The sequence below is a fragment of the Nomascus leucogenys genome, chromosome 1a (assembly GCF_006542625.1).
Source record: "Nomascus leucogenys isolate Asia chromosome 1a, Asia_NLE_v1, whole genome shotgun sequence".
Classification (NCBI taxonomy): Eukaryota; Metazoa; Chordata; class Mammalia; order Primates; family Hylobatidae; genus Nomascus; species Nomascus leucogenys.
Window position 1 is genome coordinate 84,654,891 of NC_044381.1, and position 23,961 is coordinate 84,678,851.

The following is a 23,961-nucleotide window of genomic DNA, read 5'->3' on the forward strand; positions in this document are numbered from 1 at the left end:
CTGCTCCAAGTCAAAGCAGTATATACTTTCGACAAATGATTTTATCCTGAGTTATTTAATTATCCAAGACCATATTCCTTAGTGTATTTATTCTGGTCTGCTGGGTGGTCCTAAGTATACAGGGACTATGCATCAACTGCTGAGGTGCTTTATTAGGACCTTTTAAGTCACTATTTTAAGCTTTTTGGTTGAAAGCCATTGAGTTAAGAGAAATTTCATGACTTTAAAAAAACTTACTTTCTGGACACTGAACGGAGAATCTTTCGACTTTTGCTCAAGCTTTCACTTGTGTTTACCAGCTGAGAAGAGAAAATAGTGATTATTTCCCTCTTTAAAAAGTATACTCTGTACAATTGAATATCCCTAGATTAACAGTAGGCATTAAGGGATATATGTTGAAAAATTCCAAGAAATCAAGCCAATTTAAATGATGGCCTTTGAGTGTTAAGTAGAGAACCTGGAAAGGACAAGATATTTTAGTACTCATCAAGTAGGCTTAAGAATCATCTTCCTAGGTTGCTGCTGGGGATGGACTCCTGAGACTGAGCTAATCTTCTACCGTGGCTACTCCAAAAGGGAAGGCTTCAAGTGTAGCCAGCAGACCGGCCAGCCAGTGACTGTAGAGCAACTGAAGATTTGAATTTCATCAGCCAAATTCCAGGACAGCCTCTTGAGTTGGCATTTGTTTTTGTAGGCTGATCTGTTACTGCTTTTGGAATCTGGTTATCTTTTTTCTTTACCCTCTTAAGAGACAGTTACATTGAAATGTGAAAAGAATTAACCTCCATGGAACTTTCAACTGCTTGCTACTAATCTGGACAGCTGGAGGATATTTCACCTCCAGCAGATGGCTACTTGCCATCTGTTCCCATTCCCCAGTGGCCTTGGTAAGCTGACCTCTCAGCTCATTCCTTGGCTTTTATTTATTTGAAACAGGGTCTCACTCCGTCACTCAGGCTGGAGTGCAGTGCTGCAGTCGCAGCTCACTGCAGCCTCGACCTCCCAGGCTCAAGCAATACCCCCACCTGTCCCCAAGTAGCTGGGATCACAGGTGCACACCACCACACCCTGCTCCTTTTTCTGATTTTTAGTAGAGATGAGGTCTCGCTATGTTGCCCATGCTGGTTTCAAACTCCTAGGCTCAAGCCATCCTCCCACCTCAGCCTCCCAGAGTGCTAAAATTACAGGTGTAAGTCCAGCCTCCTTGGCTTTTAAATTCAACCAATCTACCTGTTATGTTCAAAAACCAAAACCCACACAATCTGTAAGCAAGTTACATTCTCCATAGCTTGCCTTGAATGTAGTACTTTATTATGAATTTTCACTGAAGAGGGCAGGGCATTACTCTAACTTAATGGAGAATTATAGCTATTAAGAAAATCTACTCAAATCTTCACACCGAGCTAGTATTTTCCTGTCCAAATCTTGGCCACAGTGTTTTTCAAATTGATTTGCCTTCTGCTATTAAGAATACAGCATTCCATTGGTAAATTGTACTAATTAAAAAATTCCAACCAGGCGCAGTGGCTCACACCTGTAATTCCAGCACTTTGGGAGGCTGAGGCGGGTAGATTATGAGGTTAGGAGATCGAGACCATCCTTGCTAACATGGTGAAACCCCGTCTCTACTAAAAATGCCAAAAATTAGCCGGGCGTGGTGGCGGACGCCTGTAGTCCCAGCTACTTGGGAGGCTGAGGCAGGAGAATGGCATGAACCTGGGAGGCGGAGCTTGCAGTGAGCTGAGATTGCACCACTGCACTCCAGCCTGGGCAACAGAGCAAGACCCCATCTCAAAAAAAAAAAAAAAAAAAATTCCAGCTGGGCACAGTGGCTCATGCCTATAATCCTAGTGCTTTGGGAGGCCAAGGTGGAATGATTGCTTGAGCCCAGGAGTTCAAGAGCAACTTTGGCAACATAGTGACACCCCGTTTTAACAAAAAATTAAAACAATTAGCCAGGCACAGTAGCACATACCTGTATCCCAGCTACACATGAGGATCACTTGGGCCTAGGAGTCTGAAGTTACAGTAAGTTATAATTGCACTGCTGCACTCCAACCTGAGTGACAGAGCAAGACTCTGTCTCTAAAAAACTAAAAAATTCCTATGTAGGTTTACTCATTTATGGAAAGGAAAAAAAAATGAGTTATTTTTCTGAGGCTCTCAGAGTGACAGTAGACTAGAGATCCCTGATATAGTCATCATTTGGTTTAAATATTTGTTTTCTTTCCACAATTATCCAGCTTACCTTACTGGATAATCCTTAGAGATTTTTTCCCTATTACTTTTTTTTTTTTTTTTTTACTTTTACTTACATAATCGTAAAAGGTTATAGTCCAGCATTGAAGCATAATTTATAAATCTATAAACTGTGGTACTATTCTTTGAAATCTGGAAAATAGCCTTGGCTCTAAATGACAGGGTATAAGCAGATGATGTTTTCTTAAGAATAGCAGAATACCCTATTAGATGTGTGGGAAATTAAAATCTCAGATTGGAAGCTTTGAATCCTTAAGTGCGTTTTGACATATTATTTCTCTTGCCAAAGAGAGAATGCAGCCACTTTATCCTTATTAATTCCTGTAATCTTATAAGCATAGAAATCAGGTTCCTTCCATCTTTTTTTCCCTTCACTGAAGCAAAAATTTCCAATGATGTCTAAATCTTAGGGGTAAAATTGCTTCTAAGGGAGATCTCTCAGCCAAGCAAACTAAAAATTGAGCAAAGCAGCCGGACACAGTGGCTCACGCCTATAATCCTAGCACTTTGGGAGGCCGGAGTGGGTGGATCACCTGAGGTTAGGAGTTCGAGACCAGCCTGGCCAACATGGCGAACCCCGTCTCTACTAAAAATACAAACATTAGCTAGGCATGGTGACGCATGCCTGTAATCCCAGCTACTCAGGAGTCTGAGGCAACAGAATCGCTTGAACCCAGGATGCGGAGGTTGCAGTGAGTGGAGATCACGCCAATGTACTCTAGCCTGGGTGACACAGTGAGACTCTATCTCAAAAAAAAAAAAAAAAAAAAAAAATTAATAAAAATTGAGAAAAGCATAAGAACTTAAAGACTATTCCCTGAATACAGAACTGCTGTAGCTTTTGGCCTTAGTATGGTTTCCAGGTGCAGTGGCCCCCTAATTGCCCCATACTTGCCCCTTTCCCTGTCTGCCCAGACTTACTCTACTCTTGGTACGTTCTAACTGGTCTCGTTGTTCCCCCAGCTCTTCTATGATTTCTGAGCCAATCTGGTCAGTCTCTGTGGCAATCCGATGAGAACGTTCAATACTTTGGGTGGCCCGGTTCAGGCTTTCAGTGCCTTGCAGAAGCATTGCCCTTTGAGACTGTAGCCGATTCTGAAAGGAGTATGGAGAGAAATGTTAGGCTTTTTCCATTATAAATTCATTGCCAGCATATTCCTCATGACCTTCTCCATGTTAGAAGGGATATAGTGAGCAATAATTTTCATTCCTTTTAAGACAGAACCAATGAAGCTAATGATTCTTTTCAAGGTCACAGACTAAAGCAGAACCTGAAACCCAATCAATAGGATCACAATACCCCCAACTCCACTGCCTTTTACAGTTATGTGAGGCAAGGAAAGAATGATTAAAAATACCGGAGCACTTTCCCTGTGTTTGTGATGAATCTGAACTGGTCCATGTGCCTGCTGGACTATCAACTTCTGAAAGGTGGCAGCCCAGATGTGGGAGCTACCTGATAATACATATAGCCTGTGACTTCAATAGTGCTATGAGAAAACCAACTAAACTCTGCAGCCCTAGAAAAAGGTTAATTCACTGAAGATTCCCACTCGACTGGTACTGAGGATTGACAGACCATGAATAAGCTATTCTGTTCTTCGTTTTAAGCCTCCAGCACCTGGTATTTCCAGGTGGCCTCTCATCCAAGTACTAACCTGGCCTGACTCACTTAGCTTTGAGATCAGGCAGGTTCAGGGTGGTACTGCCTAGATGACTACATTCTTCTTTTTCAGCATCTAAAGAAATCATGTAGAATTCTGAGACACTACCACATTCTGGAAAAAATATACGTGGTTACCCTCTTGGTGAGCCCCAAAAAGAACGTCACCTAAGGTCAAACAAAAAACCTTGAGGCTGCCACACTGGGGGTGATTTGGTCTCAGGGAAATTAGTATCTGGGGCTTGAGCAAGCTTCCCCACCTGCCCTAATTTCTCAACTGCCCTAATTTTCTAAATCCCCACCGAAGTTTTACTCCACCTGTAATCCTAAATACAGACAGCAGGAAGACAAAAGTAGCCTTGTCAGGCCAGAATTAACAACCACTGACAGAAATGGAGCAGCTCCAAGTTCTTAGCTGTTCAAAGCGCGCACACACACACACACACACACACACACACACAATCAAAAGGGACTCAGCTCACAGAGGCCTATTACAGAGCAGGTGACCACTGGTGGTAGGACCATCAAGGAGCCAAAAGATTGGCTCCCACAGCAGAAGTAGCAAGAAGCATTTTCTTTATTTATTTATTTATTTATTTTTTTTGAGATGGAGTCTCACTCTGTCGCCCGGGCTGGAGTGCAGTGGCAACATCTCAGCTCACTGCAGCCTCTGCCTCCTGGGCACAAGCAATTCTGCTGCCTCAGCCGCCCGAGTAACTGGGATTACAGGCACCCGCCACCACGCCCAGCTAATTTTTGTATTTTTAGTAGAGACAGGGTTTCACTATGTTGGCCAGGCTGCTCTCGAACTCCTGACCTCAGGTGATCCACCAGCCTCAGCCTCCCAAAGTGCTGGGATTACAGGTGTAAGCCACTGTGCCCAGTGCTCTGTAGCATTTTCACTTAATAAATGGCATACAGACCAGTAGACGAGGAAACCACTGAATGAGGTTCAAATAAAACCAGTTAGGTTAGCACAAAGGAAGAAGGAAAAAGGTTTTCAAAATAAAAGATGCAGATTTTCAACTAAGTAGGCTAAAAAATGACCAAGAAAAGATCAGATCACATAAATGAACTTCAGACAGATTTGGAACAATAATTTTACTGAAGGTATGGATACCTAAATTATGTTTTAATAATTTCTGAAACTTGCCAGGCGTGGTGGCTCACGCCTGTAATCCCAGCACTTTGGGAGGCCGAGACGGGTGGATCACAAGGTCAGGAGATCGAGACCATCCTGGCTAACACGGTGAAACCCTGTCTCTACTAAAAATACAAAAAAAATTAGCCGGGCGTGATGGCGGGCGCCTGTAGTCCTAGTTACTTGGGAGGCTGAGGCAGGAGAATGGAGTGAACCCAGGAGGCAGAGCTTGCAGTGAGCCAAGATCATGCCACTGCACTCCAGCCTGGGTGACAGAGCGAGACTCCGTCTCAAAAAAATAATAATAATAATTTCTGAAACTCATAATTTTAAAGCAAAATTGTTTGGACTTCCTCCCCAACTCTGGCAACATGACTAAAGTCACTTTTACAACTCCCACTTTAACCAGCTCCACCTGCCTGCCTTTTTCCAGTCTCCCTTTACAAGTGATCTTCTGTCAGCTTCTAATCTGTAACAATCCCTCATGCATCCATTTGAAAATTTTCAGTACTTCATTCTCAAGGGATCTAGTTTTGGCATCAGCAATGTCAAGCCAATATCATCCTGAATGTCTCTTAAACTATAATCAGGATGCATCATGAAACAGGATTTGTTTAAAATTGTAGTATGAGCCTTTCTACCTCTGTTCAGTCTGCACTGGTGGGCCCCTTTCCATTTCTCTGCCACGCTACTTGCCAGAGAATTTCTACTTTGTGTTGTGTTTGTGGAAGACAGACCAAATGCAGCACATTTAATCTTTCAGACGTTTTATTCCTTTAACGATCTAGCTGCTCTAGATGGTTGCAGAATACAGATGTTCAATTAGTCCAATTTTATAAATCAGAATCCTGAAAGCTAGAGAGGCAGTCTCGCTCACTTTCCATTACCACAGAATAAAATGATAAAAAGCTCCTTCTCGAGAAGTGCCCTGCATTGGCTACTGTATCTCAGTTGTTGGGCCACCTTGACATCAAGATAAAGGAAAGCTTGAATTGATTTTGTAACAATATTCTGATAAATTAGAAACCTAACTGAATTTTCCAGGCATACCCGAGAAAGTGATTCTAAAATTTATATGAGAGAATAAAAAAGATCAAAGAGAAAACAAATTAGATCAATGGGTCAGAATACAGAATCCAGATAATAAGAATAGGTAACATTTACATACTACTACATACAAAGCACTGGGTTTTTTTTTATTATAAGACTGTATTATATTAAGGATAAAAAGAAATCTAAATATGCATATGGTTCGAAAGGCCTGCATTAAATAGAGCAGATACCAAGGGGTAACAGGAACTGGATGCAGAAGAGGATAAGGGTGAAAAAAATGAAACAAGAGTCTAGTATACACTGATAACATGAAATACCCGAACAATATAGTTAATTTTTGTACCACAGGCCCTTGAGGGAAAAAAACAAAACAAAACAAAAAAACAGCTAAAACTTACCATATGCTCATTCTCTACAGCATATATGCCATATTTCATGTCTCCTCGGCCTCCAGGTGTGGCTGTCAAAGGTGTGCTTCTCACCTCCCGATGGAGTTTAGCAAGGTCCTTCCGGTAGCTTCGAAGCTTAGACATCATGGGGTTTCGGAAAGACAGGGGTGCATAACGTAGCTCCTCCTCCATCTCTGCCAGCTGGGAAGGCAGAAAGTAGTGAGCAGATAGCCTGGTTCTTCCCTCACTCATTTGGAAATATGCCTAGTTTGGACTAATCAAACTACTTATTTATTTGGACTACACCAAGTAAATAACCATATGCTCCATGAGGCAGGGACCATCTCTGGCATGTTCTCCTCATTCTGAATGCCTTGCAGAGTGCCCAGCAAGCACAGAGCAGGCATTCAAAATATATGAACTGAATGAATGAATGGAAAAACAGAAGTACTTTATAGCTTACTAAACATTTTCATATACATTCTCCATTTAATCCTCACAACAAATCAGTAAGGTAGGAAATGCTCCATTTCATATATAAGACTTAAAGAAACCTGCTCAAGATTACACAAAAAGAAGGAGTCCAGGCCAGGCACAGTGGCTCAAACCTGTAATCCCGGCACTTTGGGAAGCCGAGGCAGGAGGATCATTTGAGCACAGCCTGGGCAACATAGCAAGACCTCATCTCTACATTAAAAAAAAAAAATTAAACAGAAAAGGAGTCAGGATTCAAAATCTTCAAATTCTCTCAGCTCTCTTCAATATACCAAGTTTTTAGCCTGGTATGATTGAACATTGCCATCAAGAAGTGCTTTGTAGTCTACTGTATTAAAAATGATAGGGGTCTGGCATCAGGGTTCTTCCCTTCTCCTGCTCCTCTTTCTGAAAATCAATTAAGTTTGTCTCCATGTCAGAGAGAACCAGGGGCCTACCCCAGAGCAGGCTGCTTTAGGGGAATCAGACTTCCATTTTTCTGGGGTAAAACGTAACACCTGGACACATTCACAAGAGGCCCTAAATTATTTTCATCTGCCTGGAATGGTAGGCATAGGATTATTACTTTTGCTAAGTTTGGAGAAAACAAGTATCTGAGCATCAAACAAATCAGTAGTAGCTAGAAGGTTTTAAAAATGCTACCAAGGTATTAACTGAAACAGGAGAATGGCTACAAACAGGTATCATGGATATGCCCAGCTGTACACAGGTATTAAGAAAAGCTCCCAGTACTCCCATTAGGAAGAAGATAGTTCCCACAGTCTAGTGGCCTGGTCTTTCTTAAAACAGATGCAAAACAGAGAAAAGGATGCAGATGTGCTTCCTTCTCAGAACTTCATTGGGATAATTGGGAAATTGAAACGTTGATCTTCAACAAGCAAGAGGGAAGTTCGCTGGCCAAAAGAGAATTTTTTCTCCATCTGCTCTAGGGTAGCAAATACAGGGGCAACTATTTCTGCGGAGTACTAGCAAGGACCAGAATTTTGGCCCCAATCTTAATGGGTTTGCTGAAGCTAGAGTATGATGAGATGGAGTCAAAGGACTCTTGCTTCCATAGGGCTGGGGCAAAAAAAAAAAAAAAGTTTTTTTTTTTTTTTTTTTTTTAAGAAAAGCCACAGGTGAAGAGAAGCAGTTGTTAAACTGTTCAGTACGGAACCAACTTCTGACAAACTTTGGGTACCAACTGAGACTCATGCATGTCTTGCCTGAGGTACTAACTCCAGCTCCTACGTTGTCTCTTAAGACAGAAAGGTACATGGTTAGAATTACCTCTAAACTACATTTTCTGTGACAGTAAGTTTAACAAAGAACAGTAACTTTTCTTTTTTTTTTTTTGGAGGCAGGTCTCACTCTGTTACCCAGACTGGAGTGCAGTGGTGCAATTGTGGCTAACCAAATGCTTGACCTCCCAGGCTGAAGTGATCCTCCCACCTCAGCCTCCTGAGTAGCTGGGTCCAGAGGCATGCACCACCACGCCTCGGTAATTTTTTTTTGTTTGGTAGAGATGGGGGGGTCTCCCTATGTCACCCAGGCTGGTCTTGAACTTCCGGCCTCAAGTGATCCTCCCACCTTGGCATCTCAAAGTGTTGGGATTGCAAGTGTGAGCCACCGCACTGACCAGTAACCTATCTTAATGGCCAGCTCTTAAAAACAGATTTTAGGCCAGGCACGGTGGCTCACGCCTTGTAATCCTGGCACTTTGGGAGGCCGAGGCGGGCAGATCATGAGGTCAGGAGATCGAGACCATCCTGGCTAACATGGTGAAACCCCGTCTCTACTGAAAATACAAAAAAACAGCCAGGTGTGGTGGCACCCGCCTGTATTCCTAGCTACTTGGGAGGCTGAGGCAGGAGAATGGCATGAACCCGGGAGGTGGAGCTTGCAGTGAGCCGAGACTGCGCCACTGCATTCCAGCCTGGGCGACAGAGTGAGACTCCGTCTCAAAACAAACAAACAAACAAACAAAAACAACAGATTTTAAAAGACTGCTTGGGTAAAAGTATGAGAATGCCCTTACTACTCACATCAGCAATATATTACCAAAGAGTCATATTTCAGGAACATCTTCAGGCTTCACCCATTTGTTTGCCAAACCTCCTCAACAACCATCCCCATCAACTGGCTTCATTTAGTAAGAAATAGTCAAAATCAAGATCAATGGAGAGGAACAGTTAATCTGTGATCAGTTCATAGCATTACTTCTGGAAAAGACCAACACCAGGTAGAAGAAACAAAATTTGTTCCTTGTTCTCACCGTTTCATTTGCTTCCTGTTGCTTTTCATCAAAATCCCTGATCAATTTCTTCTTCTCTTCTAGAAAAGATAGATAAGTTTCAAATGCTTATTACTATTTCCACACATTTGTAAAGGCCATTCCCTCTGCTTAGAATAAGCTTCCTACGGCAGGGCCTGGTGGCTCATGCCTGTAATCCCAGCACTTTGGGAGGCCAAGGCAGGTGGATCACGAGGTCAGGAGTTCAAGACCAGCCTGGCCAACCTGGTGAAACCCCGTCTCTACTAACCATACAAAAATTAGCCGGCATGGCGGCAGGCACCTGTAATCCCAGCTACTTGGGAAGCGGAGGTAGAGAAATGCTTGAACCCAGGAGGTGGAGGTTGCAATGAGCCGAGATCGTGCCATTGCACTCCAGCCTGGGCGACAGAGCGAGACTCTGTCTCAAAAAAAAAAAAAAAAAAAAAAAGAATGTTTACCAGTAGTGACTCTCTGAAACCCCTCACCTTCACTCCCACAGTGAACCACTTCTATGTTAACTTGTACACTACTTTTCTGCAAAATAAAAATTCCACCTACTCTGCTTGCTGAGAGGCTGTCTGGTGTGGTGCTTGTTTTTCTCTGCGTGTGGCACCGGCAATGACTTGAATGATGAGAACGTTATTCATTCCCCTTTCAGCCTTTCCCATTCCGTCCCTTTGGTTGAGTGTATCTTTAATACCTAAAAATTACTAATCTCCCCTTTGAACAAAAATAGAACAGGCTTCAGCTTCAAAACAAACATCTAACTAAAACAGTATTGTCTTCATTGTATTTTCTGATCATTTATACTACAGGTTTTCCATCTAAAATATGATAGCAAGTTTCATTTTTAAATAACATTGTTTTAAATAAATGTATTTTACATGAAATAAGTTGACATAAAGAAAATTTAAGTGACAAGGCTGGGCGTGGTGGCTCATGCCTGTAATCCCAGGACTTTGGGAGGCCGAGACAGGTGGATCACGAGGTCAGGAGATCGAGACCATCCTGCCTAACATGGTGAAACCCCGTCTCTACTAAGAAATACAAAAAATTAGCCTGGCGTGGTGGTGGGCGCGTGTAGTCCCAGCTACTCGGGAGGCTGAGGCAGGAGAATGGCGTGAACCCAGGAGGCGGAGCTTGCAGTGAGCCGAGATCATGCCACTACACACCAGCCTGGGCGACAGAGGGAGACTCCATCTCAAAAAAAATAAATATATAAAATAAATAAAATGTAAGTGACAGTAATAATGATACTTGGATGGCAAAAATTATGAAGGTGGTACCAGAATGCTATCACCCGGTAAACATTTGTATGGGGGAAAGGCATATAAGTGCCTTTCTTGGTTAGTCAGCGGGGTGAGGTTCTGGTGCCAGGTTCGGGCCTGCCTCAGCATGTAAACTTAGATAATTTCCTTCATTTCTTTGGGACCTCATCTCCTCCTTCATTGACTATAAAATGAGAAAGTAGGTCATCCCCTCACATCTAGCAAGCAAAAATTAGCTCTGTTTAAGAGGAGCTTGATTTTAAAAAAAAATTTATACATCCAAATGAATGTTCTCCCTGGAAATCTACACATAATCTACTTATCACCACAAAGTTACCATCGTTTACAATGTTTGTTTGTTTCAAGACAGAGTCTCACTTATCACCTAGGCTGGCAAAATACATGTAATATAAAATTTACCATTTTGACCATTTGTAAGTGTATAGCTTAGTGGCTAGGTACATTCACACCGTTGTGGAGCCATCACCACTAACTGTTCTCCAGAACTTGTTTATCATCTCAAACTGAAATTCCATACCCATTAAACACCTCCCCATTCTATGAATTTCACTACTCCAGGTACACCATTAAGTAGAATCACACGATATTTGTCCTTTGTGTTTAGCTTATTTCACTTAGCACAAAGTCAAGGTTCATCTATGCTGCTGCACGTATGGGGATATGGCCTTTTAAAGCTATGTATTTTTCAATGTGACTCCTAAACACAAGCCAGCAGCACTTCCACCAACTAAAGAGCAATTTTTTTTTTCCTTGAGACAAAGTTTCGCTCTGTCGCCCAGGCTGGAGTGCAGTGGCTCAGTCTCGGTTCACTGCAACCTCCGCCTCCCAGGTTCAAGTGATTCTCTTGCCTCAGCCTCCCGAGCAGCTGGGGTTACAGGCACCCACCACCATGCCCGGCTAATTTTTTTATATTTTTAGTAAAGACAGTGTTTCACCATGTTGGCCAGTCTGGTCTCAAACTCCTGACCTCAAGTGATCCATCCACCTCAGCCTTTCCGCTGCAAAAGAGAACAGATGAGCTGGGCTTAAGGAGAAACGGCATGTGGGTATTCAGTTGCTGTCCTAAGATTTTCTTAGATGATTTGTCTACTCTGATTTTCATCTTAAGACCTGGCTTTTTTTTGAGACTGTGTCTCACTCTGTTGCCCAGGCTGGAGTGCCGTGGCGTCATCTCAGCTCACTGCAAACTCCAACTCCTGGGTTCAAGTGATTCTCGTGCCTCAGCCTCCTGAGTGGTGGGATTACAGGTGCATGCCACCACACCCAGCTAATTTTTCTATTTTTTGGTAGAGAGGGGGTTTCACCATGTTGGCCAGGCTGGCCTTGTGTAGTCCACCAACCTAGGCCTCCCAAAGTGCTGGGATAACAGGCGTGAGCTACTGCACCCGGCCAAGCCCTTGCTTTTGAACCCAATCCTACATAAGATGTAATGTCACTGTAATGCTTTATATGGATTTACATTTTGTTAATCACAACAGCATCTAATGTCAGTTGTATCTTTTTTTTTTTTTTTTTTTTTGAGACAGTCTCACTCAGGCTGGAGTGAAGTGGCATGATTACGGCTCACTGCAGCCTCGACCTCCCAGGCTGAAGCAATCCTCCCACCTGCTCAAGCAATTCTCCTGCCTCATCCTCCCAAGTAACTGAGACTACAGGTGCACGTTACCACACACAGCTAATTTTTTTTTTTGGTAGAGATGGGGCCTCACTATGTTGCCTAAGCTCGTCTTGACTCCTGGGCTCAGGCAATCCTCGACCTCAGCCTACCAAAGTGTTGGGGCTATAGGTGTGAGCCACCACACCTGTCCATGTATTCTACTTTTTAAGTGACCATAAATTATTTTGGATGCGTATGTTCTATAATCTCAACTTGAGACAAAGTTCCTCTGAAACATGGAAATTCATTTTATCATTTTTACTGTGCCATAGATCCTAGAACTATAAACCTCCTTAGATGTGTCTACTGCCTGAAAGAGCAAATGACAACACACCCTTTACTATGTCTCATTCACTGTTGTGTGACACCCCCTTAATATACACAAGATACTTCAGACATTTTTCTCCACACCACTCACAAAATCCATGGCTGTTTGTTGTTTTAAAAAAAGTAGAGGAAGGTTCACCATGGCAAACGGTATGACTCTTGACCATCTACGATGTAACTGAAATGAGCACCAAGGCAGCTATTACTATTCCTGAGGGGACTGTGTTCTTAGCTACCAGTACTGAAATAATACCGACAGTCAAAAACGGCTACTTCCATGGAGCAGTATTGTATTATTTTGTAATAAGCTGTCCCAAAAGTGCTGAGCATCATCACTGCTCTGAGTCAGCACATCTCCAAACTCAGGCAAGCTCACTCCTGATCCAAGCCAGACAGTGAGAAGCAGTACTGTACACATACACACATTCCCTTCCTAGCTCCTTCCTTTCCTAGACTTTTCTACAACTGTGTTTAGTCATAAATTCTCCTCCTTTATTCTTCCTTTGTTAATGGGTATGAAAATCTGCATTCTCAAGAGGCAAATTCTAGAATGATTCCAGGAATGTAACTACATAAATGAAAGGGGGAGAAGAAGACCACAGAACCTCTCTCCTTTCACTAACTTCTGTGTGCTAGAATATTCCATTTCCTACCTGATTTTATAAAACACATTTCCTCTTATAAGTGCTCTATAACAACATACTTTTACAGAACTTCACTACGTTTATGAGATCCTTTCTGGACTTCTAAGATTTAAAACAAAACAAAACAGAAACCTTTGAAATCATTTCTTGTGATGATAAAGCCAGAGGCAGATAATTCAAGAGGCTGATCTCTACTCAACTGAGAGGGATCAACAGCAGCTTTTTAAAAATTCTTTAGGCTCAGAATTATGAAACCAATGAATGCTAGAGCTAGGATGTACCTCAGCGATCATCTAGTCTAACTTCCTGCCTTTACCACTGAGGACACTAGACCCTGGAGAAACTGAGTGCCTGCCCCACAGTCATCGGAACAGCAAATGTATGGCAGCACTAGTTCTGCAGTGCAAGTGTGTTGACTCCCAGTCCAAGGCTTTTCTGTTCATTAAACAACTGTATACTGTATACAACTGAGGGGCATTTTTGTGCTCCCAGAGTATAGCCTTTAACAACTGGTAAAATCTGTTGAAAAAACAAAAAACCTCTTCCTCTTTTTAGGGAGTTAGAATTGATGCTACAATCAGCTACAAACAGCAAGGTGGCATCCTGGGGAGAATGGGCACCATGAACAAGAATGAACCACTTCAAATACCATTATCCCCCACCCCACAAGCCTGCCCAAATCAGTCACATGTGAGGGACTCTCTGGGACCAACTCTGTCTCCTTTGGGAAACTGGGTGGATGCTGACATGGAGTAAAATGGAAACAGACAGCTCTGAAAAACAGAACTACAGAAAGCCTACCTTAACGTTTGACCAAGGTGGGCAGCCTCTCTTCCTTATGGGGATTTGAATTTCCAGCCCAAGAATGCCTAATCTTAGCCCTTTAAAGTTGTGGAAATAACTTCAGTTTCACCAGCTTATAAATATGTGGTTACTTTGCTTTTGGCGCCTCACTGTGGCAAAATGGAGGACTTACACCCTTTATTTGTATACCTTGACAGTTGACTAGATCCCACACCATACAAGAGTTAAAAGCAACAGATCCCTCTCAACCAACCCGTTTCCTCATCTGCAAATAGGGCCTATAAGACTACTGACCTCGTAAGGGTTGTTTGAAAGGGTTAAAAGAAATAATACACATAACATTCACTTAGCAAGTGCCAAATATAATAAGGGCTCAATAAATAGGAACCACCATTGTTTCTGAAAGTAAATACTCAGGAAGAACCTAAGAGCAAAAACAAAATTCAGTAGAAAATATGAGGAGTTAGAGGCCAGGCGCGGTGGCTCACGCCTGTAATCCCAGCACTTTGGGAGGCCGAGGTGGGCGGATCACGAGGTCAGGAGATCGAGACCATCCTGGCTGACACGGTGAAACCCCGTCTCTACTAAAAATACAAAAACTTAGCCCGGTGTGGTGGTGGGCGCCTGTAGTCCCAGCTCCTCGGGAGGCTGAGGCAGGAGAATGGTGTGAACCCGGAAGGCGAAGGTTGCAGTGAGCTGAGATTGTGCCACTGCACTCCAGCCTGGGCAACAGAGAGAGACTTCATCTCAAAAAACAAAACAAAACAAAACAAAAAAACCATGAAGAGTTAGAATAGTTAAAATTCTACAGTCTGTAAGTAATTGGTGCTTATCGGCCAGCTGATTATAGTACTCCACAGTGATTATTTTTTCTGGCTCCGAAAATAATAGGGTCTTGTGTTATACGTACTGATCTAAATGATTTAAAATGGAAAACTTTCAATATTTTTACGATACACATTAAGACATATGGAGAGATGTCTTCGGGTATGACAAAACCAAAACTAGAAATCATGACCACAGGCATTTAACATATCGATTAGATTAAGAAATTACAGCACATTATGGTACTCTGAGGTAATTGGAGAGACCTCTTCAGAGGTTGTAAAACCAAGAGTAGAAATTACGGCCATAGGTAGTTAATGAAATATTAAATGGATTAATAATTATTTTAGGTGGTAATGGACAGTTACTGACACAAAAACTTCCTAAAATAGGACACACTGTCTCTAGTATCATTCAAAGGCAGAAAGTGAATGGATACTGTACTTTGGAGAAATACTGTTTTTATTGTTTTAATAGGTGGAATATACCCATTTTTAAAGTAATGAAAATGTGGACAACAGAATAGAAATAAATCACAATCATATATCAATATTTTCTTTCCAACAATTCACACTATTCACATATTCCATCATCCAACAGGTATCTATGGAGCACCTAGTCTGTGCTAGGCACTGTTCTGGTACTTATGAAACACAGTGAAAAAAAGACAACATTGAGCTTATATTCTAGCTCAGTGGCTTTCACACTTAGCCTTCATCAGAAACCCCCTGGAGGGCTGTGAAAACACACTGCTTGTTAAAACTTTCTGATTCAATAGGTCTGGGGTGGGGCCTGAGAATTTGCATTTCTAACAAGTTCCCAGATGATGCTGATGCAGCTGGTTCATGGACCACAATGAAACCACTGTCCTAGTGAAAGGAAGACAAACAATATACTATAAATATCATAAATGTGGAAAGTGTCTAATATGTCAGAAAATATGTACTCTGGAAAAAGAAGGTAAGATAGTTGTATGCAGGGCTGGTATTCTTAATTTTCATTTAAATAAAATGGCTAGTAGCTCTATTATCAGGCAATATTCTAAGGACTTTACATATATTAACTCATTTACTCCTCACAAAAACCCTATGAAGTAGACACTATGATTTACCCCCATTTTGCAGGAAAAACTAATTGGGTTAAAGTAACCTGTTCAAGGTCATACTGCTACTAAAAGGTGAATTTAAACTCAGGCAATCTGGCTCTTGAATTCTTGCTGTTAAATATTATATGGCCTCTCAATTCACATATTTCTTCATAAAATTTTTTTTTTTTTGAGACAGAGTCTTGCTCTGTCATCCAGGCTGGAGTGCAATCATGTGATGACAGCTCACTAAAATTTCAAACTGCTAGACTCAAATGATCCTCCTGCCTCAGCCTCCTGAGCAGCTGGGACTACAGGTGAGCAGCACCACAGTCAGCTAATTTTTTTTTTTTTTGTAGAGATAGGTCTCACCATGTTGCCAAGCTGGTCTCCAACTGTTGACCTCATGCAATCCTCCTGCCTCAGCCTCCCAAAATGTTGGGATTACAGGCATGAGCCACCACACCAGAATATTGGGATTACAGGTATGAGCCACCACACCTGGCCCCCATACGTTATTTTTAATGGCACAAGAAATATTTTGTGAGGCTAGGATGGACATATGTCATGATCTCTGTTCTACAGGTACCTTTGATATTCTCATCCACAACCCAAACTCTGCTTCTCCTCTTATGTTTCTTATTTAAGTTCATCATTCACCCAGCTGACCAAGTGAAAAAATTCAGACACCCTGGAACCTTTCTCCCTCCCTCCTCGTATCGGTTAATTTCTTTCTCAAAACCACCTCTTGGGCCGGGAACAGTAGCTCACCCGTGTAACCCCAGCAATTTAAGAGGCTGAGGTGGGTGGATCATTTAAGCCCAGGAATTCGAGAACAGCCTGGACAACACGGGAGACCCTTACTAAAAATACAAAAAATTAGCCAGGCCTGGTGCCATGCACCTGTGGTCCCAGCTACTCGGGAGGCTGAGGTGGGAGGATCACCTGAGCCCAGGAAGCCAAGGCTGCAGTGAGCACTGATGGTGCCACTGCACTCCACCCTGGATGACGGGAGACAGGAGTGAGACCCTGTGTCAAACAAATGCCCCTGTTAGCAAGGCGACTGCCCAAAAGGCTCTTAACACAGTCCCCTGTACCCAGATTCTTGTGCTCTCTCTTGTCCTGTCTAGCCATTAATGCCCTCCTTCTAAAAGAAAATCCACATTAATCAACTGCTTTAAGTCCTTTACTGACTTTCCATATCAAGTCCAATGTCTCAATGTGACACTGAGATCCCCTCACAATCTGGCTGTTTCACCTGCCCCTCTACTTTTACTTTCCCACATACATTCTAAGCTCCAGAGTTGGGAGTATTCCATGTTTTACTCCTGTGTTGCCGCTTCGCACTTCCCGTCTAGCAAACTCCCATTCAACCCCTTATATTCAGTTTGAAATTTTTTGAAGCTTCCCCCTCTTCCCCATGCTCAAGTCCAGCCCTTTTTATGGTCTCAGAGAACTTTATTTTAGGATTAATCACACTTTGTTGTAAGGCTTGTTTCCTTTTTTTTTTTTTTTTTTTTTTCTGAGACAGAGTCTCGCTCTGTCGCCTGCAATCTCTGCCTCCTGGGTTTAATCGATTCTCCTGCCTCAGCCTCCTGAGTAGCTGGGACTACAGGCACATGCCGCCACACCCAGCTAATTTTTGTATTTTGAGTAGAGATGGGGTTTCACCATGTTGGCCAGGATGGTCTCCATCCGTGACCTTGTGATCCACCCGCCTAGGCCTCCCAAAGTGATGGGATTACCAGCATGAGCCACCATGCCCAGCCGTTTCTTTCTGTTTAAGGTAAGAACTCTGGAAGTCCTCAGAGCCCAGACAGTGGCTGATACATAATAATTCTCAGTGTTTACTGAAAAATGACTGAATTCAATTACACAGCATAAGCTACATGCAAGGGCTGTATTATGTACATTATGCTGTGCCTAATAATTCATGATGGGCATTAAAGCTCTGAAAACTTTATGATGTGGTCTCTGAACTAGAAAAAGAGGATTCAGAGATGAGGCACCATGTGTTTGCTTAGATAAATTCAATTTATTCAACAAACATTTATTGAGCAGCGTGAACGAGGTAGTGAATAAGAGGTAAAGTTGTTGGACTTATTATAATTCTAGGGATATGTATACATTTTCTTTACTTATCCATTAAACAACTATGTCTGTTACCAGCAACTTGAGTATTTTGTGGTTGGACGCAGTGGCTCACGCCTGTAATCCCAGCACTTTGGGAGGCCGTGGCGGGCAAGATCACTTGAGGTCAGGAGTTTGAGACCAGCCTGGCCAACATGGTGAAACCCCGTGTCTACTAAAAATACAAAAATTAGCTGGGTGTGGTAGCATGCACCTGTAATCCCAGCTACTCAGAAGGCTGAGGCATGAGAATCACTTATCACTTGAACCCAGGAGGTGGAGGTTGCAGTGAGCTGAGATTGTACCACTGCACTCCAGCCTGGGCGACAGAGCAAGACTCTATTCAAAAAAAAAAAAAAAAAAAAAAGAAGAAAGAAAAGAAATTCACGTATTTCTGATTGTCCTCTTTGCAGGATGGAGAAAAAGGCTGGGTAGACAACAAAGGTGAATGTAACTATCTTAGCTCTATGTTGCTATAACAGAATAGCTGAGTCTGGGTAATTTATAAAGAAAATAAATGTATTTCTCAGAGTTCTGGAGGCTGGGAAGCCCAAGGCTGAGAGGGCTGATTCTTTCAAGGGCCTTCTTGCTACCCATGGGTCACCCCATGGCAGAAGATGGAAGGACAACAGATCAAGAGAGCAGGCAAGCAAGAGAGGGCTGAACTAACCCACTCTCTCAACAACCAACCCACTCTCACGGTAACAATCCAATCTCTGAGGATGGAGCCCTCATGGTCTAATCATTTCTTATGAGTCCCACCTCTTAATACGATTAAAATGGCAAATAAATGTCAATGTAAGTTTTAGAGGGGACATTCAAACCATAGTAATAATGAATTCAATTTTCTATTTTTCAAAGCAATGTTCTTTTGCATTATCTAGCCTTATAGAAATCGGCATTGCAAAAATTAATTCAGTGCCACGTTGAAAATGCAGTCTACATTTTTTTTTTTTTTTTTGAGAGAGTCTTGCTCTGTGGTCCAGGCTAGAGTGCAGTGGTGTGATCTTGGCTCACTGCAACCTCCAGCTCCAGGGCCCAAGTCATCCTCCTACCTCAGCCTCCCCAGGAGCTGGGACTACAGGCATGCACCACCATGCCTGGCTAATTTTTGTATTTTTTGTAGAGATGGGGTTTCACCATGTTGCCCAGGCCGGTCTCAAAATCGTTCAACACAGCAATACTCCTGCCTCAGCTTCCCCAAGTAATGAGATTACAGGTGTGAGCCACCATGCCTGGCCTGCAGTCTACTTTTTTCTTTTTCTTTCTTTTTTTTTTTTTTTTTGAGACAGAGTCTCGATCTGTTGCCCAGGCTGGAGTGCAGTGGCATGATCTCGGCTCACTGCAACCTCCGCCTCCTGGGTTCAAGCAATTCTCCTGCCTCAGCCTCCTGAGTAGCTGGGACTACAGGCAACTGACACCATGCCCGGCTAATTTTTGTATTTTTAGTAGAGGTGGGGTTTCACCATATTGGCCAGGCTGGTCTTGAACTCTTGACCTCAAGTGATCTGCCCGCCTCGGCTTCCCCAAGTGCTGGAATTACAGGTGTGAGCCATCATGCCCTGCCTGCAGTCTACTTTTCAATCACATAAATCAGATCCCACAATGCTTCTGCACAATATCTTTTAACTGCATCCCATCATATTTAGAAAAAGGCACAAGTCTTTCACCATGGTCCACAAGGCCCTACATGATCTGGCCCTGCTTACTGCTCTCCTTTGCTCACTCCATCCCAAACACATGGAACTTCCTGCTCTTCGCTGAACACACCAAGCTCATTTCTGCTTAAAGGCATTTGCAGTGCTATTCCCTCCTTCTGACACTCACTTCTCCCAGATTTCTGGTTTACTCCCTCACTTCATTCAAGTCTCTGTTCAAATGCCATCTCCTCAGAGAGGACTTTCACAACCACCCTACTTAAAACTGAAGTCCCAAGGAAGGTGGATCACTTGAGGTCAGGAGTTAGAGACCAGCCTGGCCAACATGGCAAAACCCTGTCTCTACTAAAAATACAAAAAAAATGAGCGAGGGGGAAGCCGGGCGCGGTGGCTCACGCCTGTAATCCCAGCACTTTGGGAGGCAGAGGCGGGCGGATCACAAGGTCAGGAGATCGAGACCATCCTGGCTAACACAGTGAAACCCCGTCTCTACTAAAAATAAAAAAAAAATTAGCCGGGCGTGGTCGTGGGCGCCTGTAGTCCCAGCTACTCGGGAGGCTGAGGCAGGAGAATGGCGTGAACCCGGGAGGTGGAGCTTGCAGTGAGCCGAGATCGCGCCACTGCACTCCAGCCTGGGCGACAGAGCGAGACTCCGTCTCAAAAAAAAAAAAAAAAAAAAAAAAAAAAAAAAAAAAAAAAAAAAAAAAAAAATTAGCGAGGGGTGGTGGCGCAACTGTAATCCCAATTACTCCAGAGGCTGAGGCAGGAGAATTGCTTGAATCTGGGAAGTGGAGGTTGCACTGAGCCGAGATTATGCCACTGCACTCCAGCCTGGGTGACAGAGTGAGACCCTGTCTCAAAAAATAAATAAATAATAATAAAATAAAACTGAAGTCCCATCCCCTATTCTTTTACTCTGATTTACTTTCCCGTATTCTTTAACACTGCCTCTTAATAGTTATATATTGTTTATCACCTACCCACTAGAATGGGGATGTTCGTATCTTTTTCACTGTAATTTGCAATATTCACCAGAACCTAGAACGGTGCCTCACAATTCACCAGCACCTGGCACACAGCACCTAGCACACAGCACCTAGCACACAGCAGTCTCACAATAAATACATATAAATACATGAATTTCATTCTCACCAGTCATTCAATTCCTATGACCTTGAGTAATGCGTTGAGCAAACACCCAAGCTCTGACTCTTAAATAAAAGCAATAAAACAAAGTTTTGTCCTTGCCACCAAGTTCTATATATCCGGAGGCCAAGAACTATATAGGTTTTCCTATGGATTTAGGGCCAGAAAACTCTAGCTCCTCCAGACAGAACTTGCAGCAACCTGAATCACGAAATTAAGGGTAGTAAACAGTCTCAGCAGTAAAAACGTTCAAAACAAGACCACATCTACATGCCACAATCAGGTTTTAAAGGCCAGCTCTCTACCCTCCAATAACTGATATTTACCAACACCCGCAAATTATGACTCCTTTGGGTTTTTAACCCTTTTTCTGTGCTACGGATCCTCTGTCAGTCTGGTGAAAACTAGACCTGTCTTGAGACTAGTGCTTTTAAATGCATAAAACAAACAAAAACAGCTACGAAAGAAACCCACTCTACATTACAGGACCGCAGATGCAAAAGCCCCTCTGCTCTATTTGCCGCCGTGAAAAAAGATGAGAAAATGTGGAAGGTCATAGAAGGATCCCAGGGAACTGAACCCCGAGGTCCGTCCCTGGGCGCTTCCCCAATTCACTCTCAGTGGCAGCAGGGAGACCTGTGGCTGGGACAAGCCAGCCCTAGGGGGCGTGTCTGAGGACGCGGAGGGAGGAGACGCGGGCCCGGGTCTGGGAGGAAGGTGGGGGAATCTTCCTTCCAAAGCGCGCGGGGCTGCGCTCCCCACGGCGTGGCCCACCCCCGCCTCACCGGTCCCCGCCGTCCCCAGCAGCCGCTCGGGCACCCCTTGTAGGTCTTCATGGAGGCCGCGGAAGATCTCGTGCAGCTTCTCGAAATGCTCCGAGGAGGCGGCGGAGGAGGCCATGGTGCAGGCCGCGCTCGAGCAGCGGCCACCGAGATTCGGGGCCCTGGGCCCTCTCCTAGCCCGGCGGTCAGCCTCCCAGCCCGGTGGCCATAACGGCGACCGCCGCACCACCGCCGCCCAGGACGAGGCTCTTCCGGGGCCGCGGCAGGGTCCTCCCGAGCCGGAACGCCCACCTTCTCCAGCCAGTGATTGCTGGAGCGCCGGCGCGAAAGCCTGACGAGAAGTCGGGAGACTGCGCGGCCTAGGCGACTCTTGAGGGAGCGGTGCCGCGCCGGGGCGAGCGGCAGTCGCAGAACCCGAGAAGTGCCGGGTCCGGGATGGGGAAAGGCCGCAGCGAAACGGCCCTAGGGGACCTGCGGGACGGGCAGCTCGGCCGCCTTCCTCCCGGGCCCCGCCAGCCGGCGAGGGGCGGGCGCTGCAGTGCACGCCGGGGGATGTAGTTTGGCTCGGACGAGAGCGTCTCGTCCCGGGGTCGCGCGTTGCCCCGGGTGCCAGGTTCAGCCTGCGAGGCGACAGCGGGCTTCGGCCCGATTTGATGTATGTTTGCGTCTAGACGTCGTCCTCACTGTCATCGCGCTTTGCTTTGCCACCCTGACCCGAATTCCTCGTTTCGCGTCTTGACTGTTAGCTTTCGGCCCTGGAAAGATAGCCGGGCCGGGGGCTCTGCCTGCCGTCGGGAGGCGGAGCACTTTTCCTGGAAGGCCCAGCAGCTTCCCCAAGCTTTCAGAAGTGGAACCCGGCCGGGCGAGTGGCTCGCGCCTGTAATCCCAGTACTTTGGGAGGCCGAGGTGGGAGGATTGCTTGAACCCAGTAGTTCGAGACCAGCTTGGGCACAATAGCGAGAGTTCTACCGGAAACCCAAAATAAGAACCGGGCATGGTGGCGCGCACTTTTGGCCCCAGCTTCCCCCGGAGGCTGAGGTCCCACCACTGCACTCCAGAGCTTGGGAGACCTTGCTGCCAAGTGGAGCGAGACCTTGTCTCCAAAAAAACCAAAAACCAAAAATTCAAAAGTGGAACCCAGTTAGGATGACCTCGAAATACTCTAGCTGCTAGGCCCGACTAATTCTCCTCGTGGAGACTAATTATTCTCCTAGGCTGCCTCGTGCACTTGTTCACAACAGGTGTTTGTCAAGCGTAGGCATTGCGAGGGATCTGGGCATGTTGGTGAATAAAACATTTACCCTCTGCTCCAGGGGAATTTATAATCTGGTGTGGAAGGTGGGCCTGGCTTCATTAGGTCTCATCTGCCACTAAGTGTCACGTGTTAAAAATTACAAGGTCCTTTCCTGCACTCCATGGGTATAAAATTCCTGTCTTCACGTCGGGCATGGTGGCTCACGCGTCATCCCAGCACTTTGGGAGGCCGAGGCGGGAGGATCACTTCAGGTCAGGAGTTCGAGACCAGGCTGGCCAACATGGTGAAACCCCCGTCTCCACTAAAAACACAAAAATTAGCCAAGCGTGGTGGTGGGCGCCTGTAATCCCAGCTACTCGGGAGGCTGAGGCAGGAGAATCGCCTGAACCCGGGAGGCAGTGGTTGCAGTGAGCTGAGATCATGCCACCACACTCCAGCCTGGGTGACAGAGCAAGACCCTCTCTCAAAAAAATTAAATTTTTATTTTCACCAATTTCATGGTTTGCTCAAGGTGTCTGTTCTCAAAGGTTTGCTTGGGAGCTCAATTTTAAACTGCCTACAAATATTAAAAGATGTATGACTGCTCAGGAGAAAATGCTTTGCTAATTTGTATCTCCTAGGCCCTCATTTTTATTAGATCAAGTTCATTGGCTGTTGATTCAACACAGTTTGGTTAAGCTCTTAATATGCACAGAGCATAGACATGACAAAGTCTGAGGATAGTGAGTATACTGTGTAAGTCCCACAACACAATGCTGGGACTTGTCACAGTACAGAAATAAGGGGCAGGTGCAAAAAAAAGATCAATAGCCTGGGGCTGGGTGCCGTGGCTCACAACTGTACCCCAGCACTTTGGGAGGCCGAGGCGGGAGGATCGCTTGAGCCGAGAGTTTGAGGCCAGTCTGGGCAACAAAGCAAGACCCTGTCTCTAATTAAAAAGAAAAGAAAAGAGAAAAAAAAATGGCCCGGAATGATCAAGAAATGTAGAAAAAGTGTCTGTGAAGAGTGTCAAAAAAGGTTAAGTAGGAAATGGTGAATGAATAATCAGATTATCACACAACCTAAATTAATAGCATGTGGATTGAGATTACACTGTAGCTAGACTC

The 23,961-nt window shown here is 44.3% G+C and overlaps 1 protein-coding gene across 4 annotated transcripts in view; it reads right to left on the reverse strand.

Annotated features, from left to right (window-relative positions):
• VTI1B (vesicle transport through interaction with t-SNAREs 1B) overlaps positions 1–22,115 on the reverse strand; it is a 28,356-nt gene extending 6,241 nt beyond the window's left edge. For 3 of the 4 annotated variants that reach the window (XR_004029989.1, XM_030812449.1, XM_003263595.4), the window contains exons 1-5: positions 21,604–22,115; positions 9,255–9,313; positions 6,515–6,706; positions 3,181–3,354; positions 238–299 (exon numbers count right to left, since the gene is read on the reverse strand). Coding sequence is in view for 2 of the 4 variants with exons in the window: in XM_030812449.1 (XP_030668309.1) it covers positions 238–299; positions 3,181–3,354; positions 6,515–6,706; positions 9,255–9,313; positions 21,604–21,718 (602 nt within the window). In the remaining 2 variants the exon portion in view is untranslated. The remainder of the gene's footprint in view (positions 1–237; positions 300–3,180; positions 3,355–6,514; positions 6,707–9,254; positions 9,314–21,603) is intronic. The other variant, XR_004029988.1, reaches the window with a different exon arrangement.
• Positions 22,116–23,961: the final 1,846 nt, after the last annotated feature.